This window comes from Simochromis diagramma, unplaced genomic scaffold (assembly GCF_900408965.1).
Source record: "Simochromis diagramma unplaced genomic scaffold, fSimDia1.1 OVJJ01000802.1, whole genome shotgun sequence".
Classification (NCBI taxonomy): domain Eukaryota; kingdom Metazoa; phylum Chordata; class Actinopteri; order Cichliformes; family Cichlidae; genus Simochromis; species Simochromis diagramma.
The window spans coordinates 8065247-8084192 of record NW_024387492.1 but is presented as its reverse complement, the minus strand read 5'-3'; the positions used below and the strand labels follow the sequence as shown (position 1 = coordinate 8084192).

At 41.2% G+C, this 18946-nt stretch overlaps 2 protein-coding genes across 6 annotated transcripts in view; one reads left to right on the top strand and one right to left on the bottom strand.

Moving 5' to 3' along the window:
* The window catches only part of eya4 (EYA transcriptional coactivator and phosphatase 4), a 50410-nt gene extending 44681 nt beyond the window's left edge, over positions 1-5729 (bottom strand). For 3 of the 5 annotated variants that reach the window (XR_005694133.1, XM_040018515.1, XM_040018516.1), the window contains exons 1-2: positions 5377-5729; positions 1590-1650 (exon numbers count right to left, since the gene is read on the bottom strand). Coding sequence is in view for 3 of the 5 variants with exons in the window: in XM_040018515.1 (XP_039874449.1) it covers positions 1590-1622 (33 nt within the window). In the remaining 2 variants the exon portion in view is untranslated. The remainder of the gene's footprint in view (positions 1-1589; positions 1651-5376) is intronic. The other 2 variants (XM_040018517.1, XM_040018519.1) reach the window with 2 other exon arrangements.
* Positions 5730-13449: 7720 nt separating this feature from the next.
* On the top strand, positions 13450-16491 carry LOC120725381 (zinc-binding protein A33-like). The gene is made up of 6 exons (XM_040018244.1): positions 13450-14103; positions 14238-14333; positions 14413-14643; positions 14743-14765; positions 14950-15068; positions 15200-16491. The coding sequence occupies exons 1-6, from the start codon at positions 13702-13704 to the stop codon at positions 15700-15702; spliced, it is 1374 nt and encodes a 457-aa protein (XP_039874178.1). The 5' UTR covers positions 13450-13701; the 3' UTR covers positions 15703-16491.
* The last annotated feature ends 2455 nt before the right edge of the window (positions 16492-18946 follow it).

Below are 18946 nucleotides of genomic sequence, written 5' to 3'. Positions count from 1 at the left end.
AAACAATACGAGCAAAGCTGCAAATTAAATTTCCATTTAAAGCCTTGAAAAAGAGGTTGAATGTATTTGAGGTTGACATATTTTGTACTGTTTTTAAAAGGAAAAAATGGCATATGTCAGCTGGTTTAACAATTTCAGATGAAACTGCAGTTTTCTTTATCTTTTTGATAAACCTTTGAAATTAGACTGCAGTTCAAAGTTTAGCCATATATCTGAAAACAGTGGACACCTTATAGTAATTCAGTCTCAGTCCTTAAGTACAGTTACAGCATACTGTCGGGTGTTAGAACTGGAACTAATGACCCCAAATATCACTCAATTTTTCCAATAACTGAAAGTAGTATTAGTGCAGGGCTATTATATTGACCTGTATTGATTTTAGCTATGTCCACATGTGAAAACCATATACCGAGTTTCCTAAATACCAACACACCTGAATTCTCCCATTGTCCAAGTTACAAAGTAAGCTTTGGCCCCTTTACAGAAAATGCTGAGCCTGAACATTTTAGAAGTCACAAATCTGAGCCTATAAAACCATCGAACTAATAAAAATCTCTGTCCTTGCTCCGATATCTCATTTCCAACACGAACAATTAATCAATGTCTTTGAGCCGCAGCTCAAATTCACTTATAGATGATATCACTGCCCTATTTAAAGTAGGTGAAGTAACTGTGGAATATGCACATCAATATTTGATGTCGCGATAGCGGCAAGACAAGATGGATGTTTTTCTCTGTTCTCTCTTTATTTCTGTGTTTTTGTGTTCTTTAGTGTGCGTGTCTGTGCGTGTGCGCGCGTGCATTTTATGTATGAGTGACATGTACTCCGCTGGGGTCCGCCTGTAATCCAACCTGAAGTGAGGCTAACAGAGCAGCACAAAAAGTCGGGGGGGAAAAAAAAAAACAACATACTTCGTGGGCTCTGTCCCACTTTGCGCTATTATTACTGTCGAGGCTGGCAGGTCAGAGAGAGGGAGGGAGAGAGAACGCTGCTTCATGGAGGAGGAGGAGGAGAAGAAGATGAAATTACACCTGTTCTGGTGGCTGACTAACGACTTTGAAATGCGAGTGGCCCTCGCTCGCCGCCAAAATCATTTTCCCAACAATACGGCCTGATCTTTAAACAAGCAGAACTGGGACGCTGCGCTGACGTGACGCAGAGATGGCCCGCTGTCCTGGGACGCTCACAAACCCTCGGGCTCAAGTGTAGTGTGTGTGTGTGCGTTTGTGTGTCTGTGTCAGTGTGTGACTGAAATGTAAAAGATAAAGATAAAAATTACCTCCTTTTTCAATTTAATGAGTGATTTGAATTGCGTTACACACTTCGGCTCACAAAATTCACACACATGATTGTTAAATTAACATCTATGCCCAACATTGTTTCTCCTGAAGTCTCATTCACTCTGACTGGTGCCATATGGTTACTGTACGCTCACTGAAACACAGCTGCTGTGTATTAGCCTGGACACACACACACACACACACAATGTATGTCTCTAATGCACCCATTCCTCACACTTGTGTGGCCGATACAAGGTATACTTACTCGCTCAGCCACACACACTTACATACAGTAGCCTTTAACTCACCATCTGTTCGCTGAGGTCCTGTGAGGCCTCCATGGCTCCTCTGGCTTTGATCTGCCACACACTTGAAAGCCAAAAAAGAAAATAGGGAAATAAAATAGATGTCAGAAGCCTAAAAGTGACGCTTTGTTTACTTAAAAGTAAACAAGATCATCTGATAGACTGAGATGTTTTCCACCAAAATCCCAGCAAAAACAAACCACTCTTCTGGGAGTTTCATGGCTTATATCGTGAATGAAATCGCGCACGGTTCGGCATTTAAGTTACTTTGTACGTGTGTGTGCATCTGTCGGTTGGCCCTTCAGTCACTGCGTTTATGTGTGAGCAACAGGAGAGCGAAGGAGGGAAGCGACAGCGTTAACTTCAGCATATCATCTTCAGCCGAGGGTGAAGTGGAGAGATAATTGCAGAAGTAAATATCAACAATGAAAATGGAGAAGTGTAAGTGATAGGGCCGCTTGGCTGCCTCTGGACCACAGACACAGTGGCTGGCTAGCGCACGAAGATAGTGAGTGACCCTATTAATACTAGACAGGAGACAGGTTGGCGGAGGAGTTCGGAGAAGCCTGAGGTGATTGTCTACAAGTTAAGCGAAGATGAGGCGTTGCGATCAGCCAGATGAGGACAGAAGCTACAATGCGTCCTCGTCTTGTTGTCGCTACTGTCACGCACGGAGTGACGCGGCAACAAAGGACTGCAAAAAAACAAAACAAAACAATGGAAAAAGGTGCCATTATCCCAACAGGGTGACACTGAATGGCTCCTTTCTGGTATGTTGCGCAAAAGGCGTCAGAAAAAAGAATAAGCTGCAAAAACACACACACACAACCTGCAAACACAAAGGTCCTCCCCGTCATTAGATCTGTTGTTCCCAGCAATGTGGTAAAGAGTGCCACTAACTGTACCTATCTCAAGTTCTCCATCAAAATACACTTTTTATTTTACTGTAACACTTTTTGACTGTAATCGTGAATACTACAATGTGCATACAAGTGTGTTGCTCTTTCTAAAAGACAGATACAAGGGATTTGTTTACTTTTACCACAAAGACTGATCAGGGTCTAAAATGTTTTTCCCAAAATATGGACAGGTATGAGCACAAAATTGGGGCACTCCAAGTTGTTCTTCAGTCTGCGCAGTGTTTTGTTGCCGAGTGTGTTTGCATGTGTGTGCACTGTGGAGTTTTCTGGCTCGATCCTTTAAACTAACTGGCATCCTTTTAATTTTTCATAGCGCTCAGCTCCTCCTAGCCTGAAACCGAAGACAATAATGCGTCTCTCAGGTGAATTGATTTGTGCCCAAGCCTCCCTGCTTCCCTCAACCCCCACCCTCTCCCTCCCTCCCTCCCGCCCTCTCTCTCTCTCTCTCACCTTTGTGGAGGACATAATCAGCCTTCTATTCGATCTGGCTGGGTTTCACCCTTCCCTTCATGATTTATTCTTCTTTAGCGGAAACGTGATGGGCAGTAAACCCACAAAGAGCAAAGTTTACTTCATGCTTGTAATGGAGCATTTGTCTTAGTTTTCCTTAGTTGTTTTTTTTTTTTTTATTAAACTATAGCACAAATAAGCCACAAGGAGTTTTGCTGATTAAAAGGGGATCTTTTTTTTTTTTTTTAAATGTCAGAACTAATTCTTATTAAATGATGCTGTCTATCTGCCCCAGCTGCCCTGCACGGCCCTAAAACCCACCCAGCAGTTACCTGACACTAAACAGGGAATCAATAGTGCCTGCCATTTCCTTCGGCGTCCCAGAAGAGAGAATTATATTTCTCACTATGGCTATTGACAGCGACATAAGAAACACATATGGGACGGCGGAGGGTTAGAAAGTGGACCAAATAGCTACACCGCGGTAATTTCACGCTATAAAAGCCGAAGGAAGGAGAATGTTGAACAAACCGCAGACTGCTGCTGGTCGGAGTGGCTGCAGGGAAAAATCATATGTTAAATTTGAGTTTAACCTCGCTGTTTTAGCAATCGCTTATATGCAGCTATCGATCTTTAAATGACACGAGCAGTTTCCAAGATTACCAGTTAAGGATTAGTCTGTGCAAAATTTAAACTGTTTACATCCCCCCCCCCCCCAAAAAAAAATCCCCAAGGCCTCTGACGTTTAAATGGTCAATATTTACATTCGCTTTTAACCTAAAAAGTTAAAATAAACAAATAAATAAAAATACAATAAAAATGAAGCGCACATTACCTGATATGAAGACTCAAATATTCATATCAGAATAAAATGTTTCATGCTAGGCAGGTTTAGGCCTAACGCAACATTTCTATATACAATACGATATGCATATACGAGTTGTTTTTGTTTTTTTAAGTACAAAATAAGATTTGGAAAATGTAAGAGTGCGATGCTGTTCTTTATTCTGGTCATTTTAAAAGGGATAAAACAGTGTGTTTTGCAGCCCTCCCCGTTTCGGGTCAGGGTTAAACAACATAAAACAGTTTCCAGATAATGAAACGGATACTCTTAGAGTTCTCCCACTAGAGGAAAAATAAAATGAATAAATAGAAACAAATATGACGTGTTAAACACAGTATATATACGGGATTATTTAATGCCTTAAGATGGCCTCGAATTAACTGATATTACAAAGAACCAAAAAAAAAAAAAAACCATTTAAACAAAAAATGTAAATATACTAGCAAACGCCAACACCCACTAAAAATCCCCTTTGGCTGCATTAAAATATTTAATCCTAAATATTTCACATTTCTGGTGGGATTATCATCCTTAGACCGAGCCGTAATGTAAAATGAGATAGAAGGCCAGTGCAGGATTTTACAATTTTCCAAAAATTCTCCACACTCTAAATCTTGCGCATTAATGCGCGTTGTTTAAGTATGAGCCCTTAATGTGAAATCTAATCTGTATGGATTACGGCGCAGTAGGCCCCTATCAGATTTTGAGTCGGCGTGTAACTTGTCATGTTGTTAGAGGCAGGCCAATAGCCAGGGGCCATTCAAGCCCTGAGAGCCCGGCAGTGGTATAAGATTCCCATTTCCTACATATCAAATATAAACACAAACTCCACGTGGGATGAGAGGCGAGATGGAGAGAAAAAGCCATGGACACGCGGAGGGATGAAGACTGAGAACTGAGGGGACACCAAGGGGACTAAACTCCTTCACGTGTCCACAAACTGAGAGGGGAAGAAAGGATGGACCGCACTGACCTGCAGTTAAAGACTGATGTGTGACCAATAACCACCAAAAAATAATCACTGTAATTTTATCATTCTTTTCTTTTTAATAAGAAAACCCTTTTGCACAACTATTCAGTGTAACGGGGAAGGATCTGACCTAATTGTCTGTTCATTTATTGCCATGTTTCAGCAAAAAATTACAACAACCACTAAATCTTTATTATTATTATTTTTTGTCCACTTGTATAATATCAGGTAATCTATCGGTGTGCCGAGATTCCGGGGCTGGGATGAAGTCGGAGAACACACACTTAACACATCAGCGTTATTAACGGGCATGCACTGGCCTTACAACAACAATAACGTAAGGTAAAGACTTATATTAATAATAATATTATAGAAAACTGGACAGAGTCTATCACTCTTTGATGGAGGATAATTCATTTTAATGTTACTGATACATTTTACTGAATTTTGTTTTTTTCTTCTTCATATAAATGTTTTTAAATCGGAATTAATCAAACTCAACAAAACTATGACAGTTTTCTCGCTTCTGCCACCTGACCTACAATTTAAGTGTCTAATAATAAAGCCACAGCCGTCTGGGAAAAACACAAACTAGTTTAAACATACCTGTGTTAAACCTATTGTCGTCCCAGCGAGAAATCAGCTCCCAGATTCTCTTCACTTCTTGCGAGCGCTCATAATCAAGTACTGCGTGATCGCCACACAGCTCTCCCTGCCGTCTGCAGGCTGTCACTGACCGGGATCAAAACACTCAGCTACTGCTTGCCATTATCAGCAAGAGTCCAAAAACAAGCCGATGAGTTATTCAGAGTCCTTAAAACAATTTTACAAACTCAAACACGAGTCCCGAGGCTCGCTTTCGGTGACCGGAACGCTCGCCCCCGCGGGAAACAACATTATTTTCAGTCCGCGTCCAAGTTTGAGCACCAGGCAGTTCAGAGGCATGGGACATTATTGAAGATTGCTCCTGCGCATGCGTCCAGCTGCCATGCGGATACTACCGGGCAAGAGTCCAAAGAAGTAATGGGGTTCAGAGTGGGGTGGGGTGGAGGGGACCAAAATGATTTCTTATTAATAGTTTGGCCCAAATGATGTGCTCACAGTTTTATATAGCCCACAGGAGCAAAAACATCTAGCTATCAATCTATCTATCTGGTCTCCAATTAGTCCATTAATCCAGTATTATAAAGGATTCAGAAAAAAATTTGTATGGCAAAAGTATATTTTTACTGTATTTTTATATTCAAAAACAACATCCCTAGAAAGACAGCTTTTTAAAAATACACAGTACATATGTAAACATGAAAGGCAAAAATGCAAACTTATGCAAACACGTCAAAGGAAAATGTGGTGGTTAACCTGTATACAGTTACAGGCAGGGGATCAGACAGAGGACAACGATGCCAGAAAACACGCTGGAGATGCAACGAAAAAACAAACAGAAAACAGCATGAGAGTAAAGTCAGACAGGACTGTTTTGGAGACGCCCCAGAAAGATGACAGGCTTGGCCATGGGGTCTGTTTATTTGAAATATTGTTTGTTATGGCTTATAGATTCTCCGACTGTTGGGCCCCGCTGGCTTCGGATCAGCGCTCTTTTACCATGCTGTCATTTATTTAAGATCGTGATGTCAGCGACCACTCTGACTGATCGCTGATTGTTGCTTTAGAGATCCTGTTAATGTTCACACACGCATGCCCACACAGACTCACACACACACACACACACACACAGATACAAGAAAGTGAAAAATGCTTTGCACTACTTTCTTTTACTATCCCTCGCATACACACACTCACAAACACACAATCTTTGTTTATGTGCAAAGTTTTCTTGGTAATATTATGTAAGATGAAAAGAGCCAAAGTTTCTGTGGTTTCAAATGTTTTGAACAAACACTAAAAAACAAAAAAAATGTTCCTCGTTGGACTGGCTGGCAGTTTAACTGGCAATCCCAGAGACAAAAAATCAAAGTCGCCCTAAAGAAAAGGCAGGAAAGTGGGAGCAGCCCTTTACCAAAACTATACCTTCTAATGGAAGTAAATATCTTTCTTTGTGTTTGCGGGTAAGAAAGGAAAGACGTATCTCACATTAAGTTTCATAGCCGCTTTCACGATGTTCATTTTTTACAGTGATCACCAAATGACAGGGCACAGAAATGAGGTCTGTCATCTTCCAAAGTCACACTGCTGCACAATTTAACTTTTTCATCATTTATCACATGGAATTGGACAGGATAAGTAGTGCAAAGTCATTTGATGCCATTTGTAGCTGGCATGACATCGCATGATGACTGATATGTGTGTTTTGGCACCGCATTGGGCGGGTCAAATTCAAACCCTTGGCATGGCTTGTGTACAGGAACTTGCATGGCAAATGGTACCCTGATGGCAGAAGAAAGAGAAAGCTGTAGTTGCATTTACTCTCAAATACACAGCAATTAGAAAAAAATGTTTTATAAAATAGACTTAGAATGTTATCTTGAAAGGAGGTGAAGCACAGTGCTCTGTGACTAGTACCCCCACTCTCTTTTAATATAAACACTTGGAAATATCAGTCTCATTTTCTTATTTGTCACCTAGTTTAAACTATGTAAACAGCCAACTTGTTGTTGTGCACGTGTCAGTCTGTTTTACCTGTGCTACCCCCTCGCCCCCTCTAACACCCCACCTCTGAAGAAAGTCTATGAATAGCACAGTTTAGCTGAATCCTTGTTTGACTCCTTTAATAAGGCCTAGCCTGTTGTGCCTTCCTGCTTCTCAGTCCAGCAGCAGAACCCGGGCCTGGACCCCGCCGCTAAGTGATTGACACATTCTGGCAGAATGAATTAAAACCTCGTGCTGTGACACATCCCAGAATAGCAAGAAGCTGTTGCTGAACTGCAGTCTCTAGTGCCGCATGTCAGCAAGCTTAAAAAACTTGGCAGAACATTCTGCACAAAGGAAGCATGTACAGGTGTTTGTGTGTTCCTCTCGGTGTGTGTGAGACTGCCTGTGCGTATGAGCCGACATGCGCTGACGTACGGTATGTTAATGCTTCAGCTACATCAGCAGTCTAAAGAGTTAATCCAACAGGCGGCCTAAAGCAGAGCCAGAGTGCCGATATTTGTCATGTTTTACACGATTTTGTGAAGCCCGATTGACGCTTTTTCAATTAAACTGAGACCACTTTGGAATTTGAAGGCAGTGGCAGATGGATCTATTTTTTTGGCCAGCTGTTCTCTGGAGGGTGACGCTGGGGTGGGGTGCGGGGGGGCTAAGCCCCAAGATGTTTCGTGGCGTAGGACTGTGAGTCTGTGTGCCAAGTCACAGAGCTCCCGGTTCTTGCCAAGCAGGGGGTGGGTTGAGAGAAAATGCCATTTAGCTGGCTGGTATTTATAGATATGTGAGGAACTTGTGCTCAGTCCTGGCCGAGGTGCTGACGACGTAAAACGAGAGGACGATTCCAGAAGTCGAGTGTCAGGGCACACAGATAAAAATACCCAGTGAAAGATGGGTCCGGTCATTAGTGGTGCAGTGTGGCATGTGACATGGCAGCATTTCAGAGGTGATTTATGGTTATTACTACAGCTAACCTATACCTCTCCCTTTCCTGCCCCCACCCTACATCTCAAATTGGTTTGCAAAATGGAATGGCAAATGGAGTTTATTTCAGGGGCCGAGTGCCCAGAAAAAAACAGAAGAAGTGTGGAGCAATTTAGACTTTGGCAAGGTGCCACGGCTCGGTGTAAGATTTTACCACAATACTGGGAAAACATGATGATAAATTACACTTCTAGCAGCTATTTAAGGTGGAAACGCAGAAGGCAAAAGCTACTTTCATGTTACCACTAACCCCGTGTTACTGCAAGAGCTGATAAAGAGCATATGAAAAGTTTTCCTGTGTCAATCATATCATACTGGACAAAAATGATGTGGGCTGATGATAGGTTGTGGGGGTAATGATCTCACTTCAGGTCACTGCCTTCTGTAATTGCCCGGAGCAAGCTGCCACAGGGAGGAACAAAGGAAACATTTCACACGTCGTAAATTCATGTAATGCCCTGCTGCAGAGCTGCTCCTCTGGTTACATTGCTCCTCAAAATTTATTTTTGTTTTGTTTTAACTTAGTTAATCATTAAAAAAATATCAGTTTGCATTCAGATAGTGAAAGTTTCATATGTAGCAGGCCTAAGGAGCCACATTGCCAGCTGAGGCTGAGCAGCTTTTTTTCCCTGCTCTGTTTCAGAGCTGATGCACGTGTACCTGCCTGTCCTCTGTTCATCCTCCGCCCCAATTTGTGTGTCACAGTGACAAAAACACACATTGAGCATCTACTTGGTGATGTTTGGTTGCTGCAACCATTGGTGTAGTCCTTTAGTTTTTGAAAGATGTTATCCAGAATGAGACACAATGTAGAAATAAAATTGTGTTTCATCTTACCCACTAGCCTTTATATACATCATAAACTGTGCAGTCACAATTTACATTCAAATGCAGAAGGTAAACTATACAATTCAATTCAGTTTTATTTATTTAGCCAAATCACAAAAACAGTCATGTAAAGGCACTTTATATTGTAAGGTAAAGGTAAAGAGCCTACCATAGAACAGAGAAACCCCAAGAAGTAGACCAGCTCCTATGATCAAGCAATTGGCGACAGTGGGAAGGAAAAACCTCCATTAAACAGGAAGAAACCAGGCTTAGGGAATGGCAGCCATCTACCACAAATGTTTGAAATGTATTACTGGTCATATTTTATTAATTTTGATCATTTGTTAAGAATTGTATGAGAAACATTTATCTGACACATTTATCTTAAGAATATTTACAGTTATTAAATTCACCTTCTTAATGTGAGTCAAGTCTTTTCTCCCGTCTTTCTCTGCTCTTTTCCCCCCTCCTCCCCAACTGGTCATTGCACATGTTGTTCCTCCCTGGTCTTGTTTTATCTGATGTTTCTTCCTCTTAAAAAGGAGTTTTTCTTTCCCACTGTCGCCAAGTGTTTATTCATTTTTGGTCATCTAAAAAGTTTTCTCTTTATTTTCGTTGAGTCTCTACCCTGCAATAATAAAGCACCTTGAGGTGAGTTTTATTGTGCACTGAACAGAAGAAGAAGAAGACATATCCAGGGAGAACAGTTGCACTTGAAAGAAATGTAGTGTGTGATTTGCATGGCCAGGCAGGAGGGGATGGACATGAGGTCTTTTCTCTCCTCTGACCCACCAGAACGGTGCCCTAGCTGGGTTACAGACTTCCTGATTTACTAATAAGGCACTGATAAGGCCTTACTAATAAGGCCCTCTCCCGCTTAACAAAACACACACTTCAGCAGTGTAGCCCACCCCTTTGTCACAAGAGAACTTGTGAGTAGGGTTTACAGAGGCGAGGAATGATTTGCATGTTAATGGATTTGCGGATTCTAAATGAGGTCAGTTTACAGTTACACCTTTTTGCATGCATGAAGGTCTAACGTCTAATTATGTCATTTTAATGAGCTGAGATGAGCTTTAGAGGTCTAAAAAAAATGCTTTGAGATTTTGTAATATATATATATATGTATACTGTATCAAAAATGTTCTCCAAAGTCTCCAAACACATTTCAAATATCATACAACACTTTTCTCCAACACTTGGTGTCTCACTGAACTACTTCCCAGTATTTAGTCTTTTGTCCCTGGAGGCAGATGATGGAGCATATGCCTTACTCGCTGAGATGGAGATCAAGTGTGTGTTAGAGCAGCTGAGAAGCAAGATGGAAAGAGCAGGAAAGTGTGTGATTTCGTCCTACATTCAGAGGCTCGAGAGGCTACTCTCATGTGTGAAAGCACAGTGCGGTGTCTGTGTTTCACTTAGAAGCATGTGGTTTGTGTGTGTATGTGTGTGTATTGGGTAGGGGTATCAGGCCAACAAAATTAGTTTACCATCAGCTGTGCTCTCGTTCAGTCCCGGCCACCATCCAGTATTTCTTCCAACTCTCTCCATCTAATTGTGGCTCTGGACGGCTTTACAGCACCACCCTTGGGATGCTACTGTGGCCAGATCCAGAACACTAGGCTTTATGTAGATTGAATGTTTTATGGTTATGGACATAATATTTAAGTATAGAAACAGTCGCACCACAGCACCCTGCTCTAATAATTACGCCAGCCTGTAGGTAAGTGGGAAAAGCTGCGTAACTGACCTCACACTGCGTAGTGTGAGAGATGTAGATAACCCAACATTTGAATCAAATCAATGCCATGTCTCAAGTTGGTTACATTAAGCGGGAGGGGACAGACAGACTCCACATTTTTTTAAAGTAGAGTGGGGAGAGCGGGAACTGTAGTAGCCACATGGTGGTGAGTGCTGTCATGTTAAAACAGTTAGCCTTTGATAGCTGCTGCAGTGGTCAGAGGACAAATCGTTAGAAATTTTCACTGTCTAGAATCTGATGGATGTAGCTTATGTGTGTGCCTTCACGCAAATGCATGGCCATGAGAAAAACGATTAGTGGGGGGAAGAGAATGGAAGAAAATGATTGGTGGTGTGCTTTTGCTTGTAACAGTGACTTGATGTAAGTTAATCATCAATTTGGAAAATATGTCATCTCAGATTCTACGTAGCCATACATGACTTTTACCCAGTATGTATCTGCTTCAGAATTTCTAATGTTCAGTTACTTCAGTTTTTATATATGTACCACCAAACTGGATCAAGAATCACCTCAAGGCACTTTACATGGCACATGACTTACAATATGAAATAAGTATAAATAAAACGTGTGATTTTATCATGGTGGAAGCAAGACAGCGAAGGTAAGGCAAAATTCATGACAGTGTCTTCTTTTGCTCCTGGTTCTGTGAAATTTGCTTAGTAAGGAAACCTGCACTTTTGGAATCTGTGAGACGTCTGCTTGCAGCTCCTGATGGCATGTTCATTGGGTGAAAGATACATGTTTTTTGTTTACATCTTTTGGTGGAATCGGGTTACCTGCTCTTCAATTGTTTTAGCTGTTTGGTGGTTGTTGAAATGTTTTAGCCTGGTACCGGGGGCATTAGGGTTCAACAGGTTTTAACTAATTATTGCTTAATTATTTTGTGTAGTATGAATGGAGGTTTTTATCAGTATGAAAAGCTGCAAAACAATTAAAAGTCCAAAAAGTCCTTGTGCTTGTTTGTGGTGAGCAGCAGATCAAACAAGTTAAGAATTAGAGACGGATTTAAGTGCCCATTCAGGCCTACAGGTTTTCTCTTAGCCATTGACTAAGCGAAAACCTGTAATGATCCCGTACGTGTCAGGATTATCGGAACAGTTGAGACGCATCTTTTCTAAACACCACGTCTCTGTGGCTTTCAAACCCCAAAACACGCTGCACCAAAAATTGGTCCACCCCAAGGATCGCGTCCCCTGACACAAACAGACTAACATAGCGTACGCTGTTAAGTGCCAGGAGGATTGCCAGGATTTATACACTGGAGAAACCAAACAACCTCTGGCGAAGCAGATGGCACAACACAGAAGAGCTACCTTGTCAAGCCAGGACTCTGCAGTCTATCTAAACCTACAGGCCAGTGGACACTCTTTCAATGATGAGGATGTAGACATCCTGGACAGGGAGGAACGCTGGTTTGAGCGCAGAGTCAAGGAGGCCATTTACTTGAAAAGGGAAAGACCATCTTTGAATTGAGGAGGGGGCCTGAGGGTACATCTTTCACCATCTTATAATGCTGTGATCGCAGGCATTCTGCAACTCTCTGTGAATGGAATTTGCATAATCATGATGAAGTAACTGACTTCCCAGCCCATTGTTCCCTCAGTGGGCTGGTTTCAGTCATTATGCGAATGTACTGTTTATAAGATTGGGGAAACCTGCAGTCAGCTGAGACTGAAGAAGTCACTTGGATGAGTGACGAAACGTTTCTCCCACTGAAAACGCTACGTTCAGATGAACAGAATCAACTTTTGGAGAACACAGATCTCCTTCCTTCTTTTACATAATGGTATGAGCCAAGTCTTTCTTTGCATGTGATTGGCCACATGGTGTGCCCCTCAAAATAAAGTCCCATCCCTACCTGCATGGATTCTCAGCAGAGCCAATAACAATTGGGCCATTAACAATTGACATTATTAACTGCCGTATGTGGCCTGCAGGCCGGAAGTCTGGCACCCCTGTTTTAAAATAATTTTTTTTAAAGAAACTCAGGGGAGCGTTATTGTAATACAAGCCTTAAGTTTAGTCTCTCTGTCTCCCTCTCTCTCTTTGCTTAACAGAAACCAACCAGGAAAAAAGTTGTGAGATGCACTTCACCCACGTACACACACACACACACACACACACACACACACACACACACACACACACACACACACACACACACACACACACACACACAGTTCTTTATTGTCAGGTGCCACGTTTATTTTTAGCTTTCATTTATTGTGACAGTCCGTAGTCTGGACAGCTCCGGTCTCAGCTGATCCCCGCTCCCCCTCCGCTCCTCTCCCGTCTCACTAAAAAAGGAGAAGGAAACCGTCATCAGCCCAAACCCCATCAGCTGTGTTCTCACCTGCCTCTCCAGCACTGCCCCGTTGAGCTCACTGCACCACTCCTCCCCTGCAGCCGCGCCCGGGGCCACACCTCCGCTACAAAAGTATTTCCTCCTTGTAGTGCAAATCATGTGATTGTCTCACAGGGTCAAACAAAGCTCCTCCCCCAGTGTTTTTTTCTTCTTAGTGGATAGGAAGAAAGAAATTACATCCGCACCCACAGCTGTCCTACGTATGTTGATTTTCAAAAGAATAACAAGATAGATAATCCATAAAAGATAATCCATTAAATAGTTATAATAGTTGTTAAGGTCAGTTAATAAGAGTTTTTGAAGCTGCGTCAACTGTGAGTACTAAATTTGAGCAAACTGGAGTGACTCTTTGAAAGTGAAAGTAAAGCTGCTTAAGGAAAAAAACGGCAAAATGGCTTCTAATGTATCACAGTCTGAGCTGGACTGCATCTGCCCTGTTTGTTGTGATATATTTAAGGATCCTGTTATCTTGCTGTGTGGTCACAGCTTCTGTAAGTACTGTCTTGAGGAGTGGTGGAGGCAGAGTAGCCTTCAGGCTTGCCCGGTCTGTAAAGAAATATTTCCTATGTCTCGGGCACCACGTAACCTGGCACTGAGAAATCTCTCTGACAACCTAAGAAGAGAGAGGAGTCAGGCTGCATCGGCATCTAAGGAGCTCTGCAGTCTGCACAAGGAGAAACTCAGACTCTTCTGTCAGGATGACCAGCAGCTCATCTGTGTGGTTTGCAGGGATTCAAAACAACACAAGAAACACAACTGTGTCCCCATCAACGAAGCAGCAGAAGAGCACAGAGTAAGCAGTGCATGGATATTTGTTTTTAATTTGGTAGTTAACAAAAGTTAACAAATGTTTTTTAAATAATCTGAGTGAAATCTAACTAAGTGATCCCCCGTATACTATGTAATAATTATTCACTTTATTTGTAGACTAAAATCAAGATTGAGGTGATGCACTTAAAGAGCAAACTGGGGACGTTTGAAGCAGAAAAACTCAGATATGATAAAATGGCTAACCACATTAAGGTAAGTTACAGACATACAATGTTATTGAAGCTAAAGCAAACATTGTATCTTGTCTTCCATCAGATGTGTTTCTCCTCAGCTCCAGGCCCGGGATACAGAGAAGACCATCAAAGGAGAGTTTCAGAAGCTTTACCAGTTCCTGAGAGCAGAGGAAGCTGGGAGGATAGATGCAGTGAGGAAGGAGGCAGCACTCAAGAGTCAGACAATGAACCTGAAGATCGTAAACATGACTGCTGAGATCTCCTCACTTAGAGACAAAATCAAAACCTTAGAGGGGGAGATGAAAGCTGGAGACATGGCATTTATGATGGTATGTGTGGTAATCAATACTTTTGATTTAAATTTTGCCATCTAACAAAATCTGAAGCACCGATTTTTAAAAATAATTTCTTTCCTCTTTATTTGATAGAACATCGAATCCACTATGGAGCGGTAAGTACAAGAAACTGCTGGTTAATGATATATTCAAGTATGAAAATCCGTCCATCATAATCACTCACTTCTCTTTGAGTGACTACATGTGAACAAAAAGGCTAAATAAATAAATAAATCAAATAAAAATCAATGGCGGTGCATTTGATTTGTTTTGTTTAGTTTTGTTTGGCCATTCTTTCAGATCTCAGTGCACACTCTCAGATCCAGTCACTCCATCAGGAGCTCTGATCGATGAGGCCAAACACCTTGGGAAACTGCTCTTCTCAGTCTGGATAAAAATGAAGACTCTAATCCAATACAGTAAGCAAAATATTGTTGTTTCTGACTCCCCTTTTTGACCTTATATCTGAAGTTCCCTTTGAACATTTTCATTAAGTAAAAGAACAGGGTGTTGTACTAAAACCTTTTATTTCTATTTCTTTACCTAATAGCTCCTGTAGTTATGGATCCCAACACTTGCTCCCAGAGAATGACTGTATCAGAACATTTGACTTGTCTAACATCATGTGATTCTACATTATTTCCTGAAAACCCTGAAAGGCTGCATCGATCAGATATTCTTGGATATGAAGGCTTTAGTTCTGGAAAGCACAGCTGGGATGTAGAGGTAGATGGTTACTGGGCTGTTGGTGTGGCTGCTCAAACCAGTGTTTCTGAAAAGATCTGGGGCATCTATGTGTGTGTTTGCACTAACATTCTGCGTGAACTTACACCAGAAGGTGATTCCAAAGAGGCAATGGAAAGTTCACCTCCCCAAAAGGTCAGAGTGAACTTCGATTATGACAAAGGAATACTATCATTTTTTGACCTTGGCCGGAAAGTGCCCATACATACCATCAGATACACTTTTACTGAAAAACTCTTTCCATACTTTCGTCGTAAGACAAAAATTCTTCCACCTGAATTGTCAGTAGGGATAACACAAGTAAAATAGACATTCTGCAAAACTACAAAGTCCTCATAAAATAAGGACTCATTTGAAACTCTCTTTTTTGTAATGTTGAGGAAATTTACAATGTGACCAAAATTTTCAGTGATTGAATGTAATAGATATACAGTATTTCCACAATGCCCCATATTGTGGCTAATATCGGTCTACATGTATACATAGTATATGAATGAATGGTTATGAGGTAATACCACATGATAATAGTGTACGACCATCTCGCTCTCCTTTTCAGTCTTTTCACCACTAAAACACTCACATGTATGAATCCACAGCCGTGCTGATACTGAATCTCGGTGGTATTACAGCTGGAATGCCTGCTATGTTTTTTCAACTAATGAAAGAATGAAGAAAAACAAACAGAGGGGCCAAATTAAAAGAGAAAAGGGATCGAGAGAAGAAAACACTGAGGGAGAAAAGGGAAGAATGGAAGAATGGCGCATACGGGCTTCATTTAGTCTGGACTCCTCTGCATGTTTTACACGAGTGTGAGTCTGCTTTTGTCAGAGCTAATGAAGGTTTGAGATGGAGAATGACTGACAAGCCTGCTTAACTGTGGTTGTGAGGGAATTATGTTTGAATTACTTGAATTTGAGAAACATGTATTTTTCAGATTTATATGATGGGAATTTTGCTTTTGCTATTTTGAAAGTTGTTTTAATCATCAGTATATTGTTCATATTTACTGAGTTAAAATTGATTTGTAAATGTACAAACCTTACTGCAAACTCAATTGTGACAAATTTCAATTTCTGGAATAAAAATGTGTTTACTCTATGGTTTGTTGTTGTTGTTGTTGTTGTTGTTTACTCACACTGTTTTCCCTACACAGTCAATTTCTTTAAAAGTGTAGCAACTGTTTTTCTCTCTCAAAATCCCCTTTAAATAATCAATCATTTGATATTTGAACAGAGAACACCCAGAGCCACTGAGCAGAATATGTCAAATGTTATTTTAAATGAATTTCTCTTTAAATCAAATCTGAGAATTTTCAAAGCTCAAGCCGTTGTTTTTGTAAGTTCGTGGACATTAGTGTTGTCCCAAAACATTACAGAGAAAATCAATCATTTTTTTTTAGCACCAGTTAATTTCCTTAAATAAATTAAGAGGGACATAAATATAATCGTTGTGTGTATATTGTACATGGGATTCAAACATGTAGGTACTTTATGTGAGTGTGCTGTTCATAAATCACTGCGCACAGGTCAGAGCTAAAGAAGCACCGAACTAATGAAGCAGGACAAAGATATCAAAAGTGGAGCAATGAGATTGACAGCACGGCTCCGAGCAGGAGTGGTAACAGTAAGCAGGTCACAAGTTTAGATAGGAATAGAAAGAAAACAAACGAGACGAGCAAAGGGAGGGGAGAGATGTGCCAACTGCCCTGAGGTTGGAGACATAAGATCTATAGTACTTCGGACCAGCGCCTCTGTAGTCACACTTGGCTTGGCTTCTGAGGAGATGACAGTGTGTCTCAGTGTATGTGCTCAGTTGGTGATGAAAGAGTTGCAAATGTGCAATACTGTGCCAATTTTCTAAAGAGCCCTTGTGGAGATTTAGATTATTTATCATGTAATACCATCAGGTATCATTTGAGTGACCTCAGATTCAGTCTGCAACATGGAAATGACCTCAAACATGCAGGTTGGTCCTGAATACACTATATGAATAAAATGCCTTATAAAAGTATTGAAAAGTACTAGGCCACACCTCTTGATCTTTGAATCCTGGTCCCAATGCCACAACATCAAGCACCTAACCATACACTGTGCCTTTACAAATATTTGCAAAAGAATGGGTCATTCTAAAAAGCTCAGCAAATACAAGAGTGATACTGTAATATGATGCTAATGTTGCCCGTAGATAATCCATTATGAAGTATCAAGTCGTATTAGTGCAGACTCTGCAACAAAGTTACAGAGCGGGTTTTGTTATCAGCATAAAAACTGTGCACTGGGAGCTTCATGGCATGGATTCCATGGCTAGGCAGTTCCTATAAGTGCAATGTAAGTGGTCCACTACTTTTTCCCTTGTAGTGTAACTTGAGCGACAAGAAGAAGTTCAGCAACAGACAGTATGGTCTCCACAGAGCCGTGTGTAGTCCCAGACTCACTGAGTCAAACTACACAAAGACAACTAAGACACATAGAAAAAGCCGGAATCCACAGAACAGCTTAATTATATGCACTATAAATGGGAGCAAATATCTGTTTTTCTAATTTTTTCACAGTATTATTAAAACCTGACTTTTTTTTTCATTAAGAGCTTGCAAACCTTTGCTCAGTGTGCACAAATGGATAGATGATGGACATACAAATCAGTTAAAATAAGTGGTGGAATAAGAAAAACAGCTATACGCACAACAACCTGTATGCACACGCTACAGTTACTGAAAACACCACAGCAGTCAGTGTACATAAAGTAATATATAGATAAATGAGCATGAGCATGGAAACACACGTGTGCACTCTTATGCGGTTGTTTTTCCATCTGCTCCTTGTTTTCAGGTCCTTCTTGGTCACTTTTTACTCTTGTTATTGTGGTCTGGATATCTTCAAGAAACAAGACTCCGAGTATAGGATGTTGTCATCTCTCTCTCTCTCCTGCATTATGTTTCGTTTGGAGGCAATCACCGAGAAGAATCTGAGCAGTACGTGTCCTCAGCAATCATAATCATGAACTCCCCACTGGTCTGATACACACACACACACACACACACACACACACACACACACACACACACACACACACACACACACACACACACAGGCCTGATTGCTCCTCAGTCTGGTCTGTATAATGTTATAGATGCAGATTGAACATGCCAGTCAGGACCTCACAGGAGGACACTGGGAGGAAAAGTGATGCAAGAGAGGAAAGTAATAATTTATTAGAAAATCTGAGTAAAATGTAGCAATGAAAGAAAGTTAGTGCCAAATAAAATCTTTCTCTGACTAAAACGATGCTAGACTTTAAGAGACTGGACTTTCACCCCGTAATAAACGATTAACAAACTGTTTTGCAAATGTTGCTTCTTCCTATCTGTAACATAAAGGCGCACACTAATACACACACTTAACGCTCGTTGAGCTGCGATATTCAAGTGCTCTGATAAAGTGCTGTCTGGTGTTCTCTCACTCTCTAAGCCCCCTGAGACTAGATCAATACTCACTCAGCGTCAAGTTACTGCTAATGTCTTCATGTTTTTAACCAGGCAGTGTGTGCGTGTGGT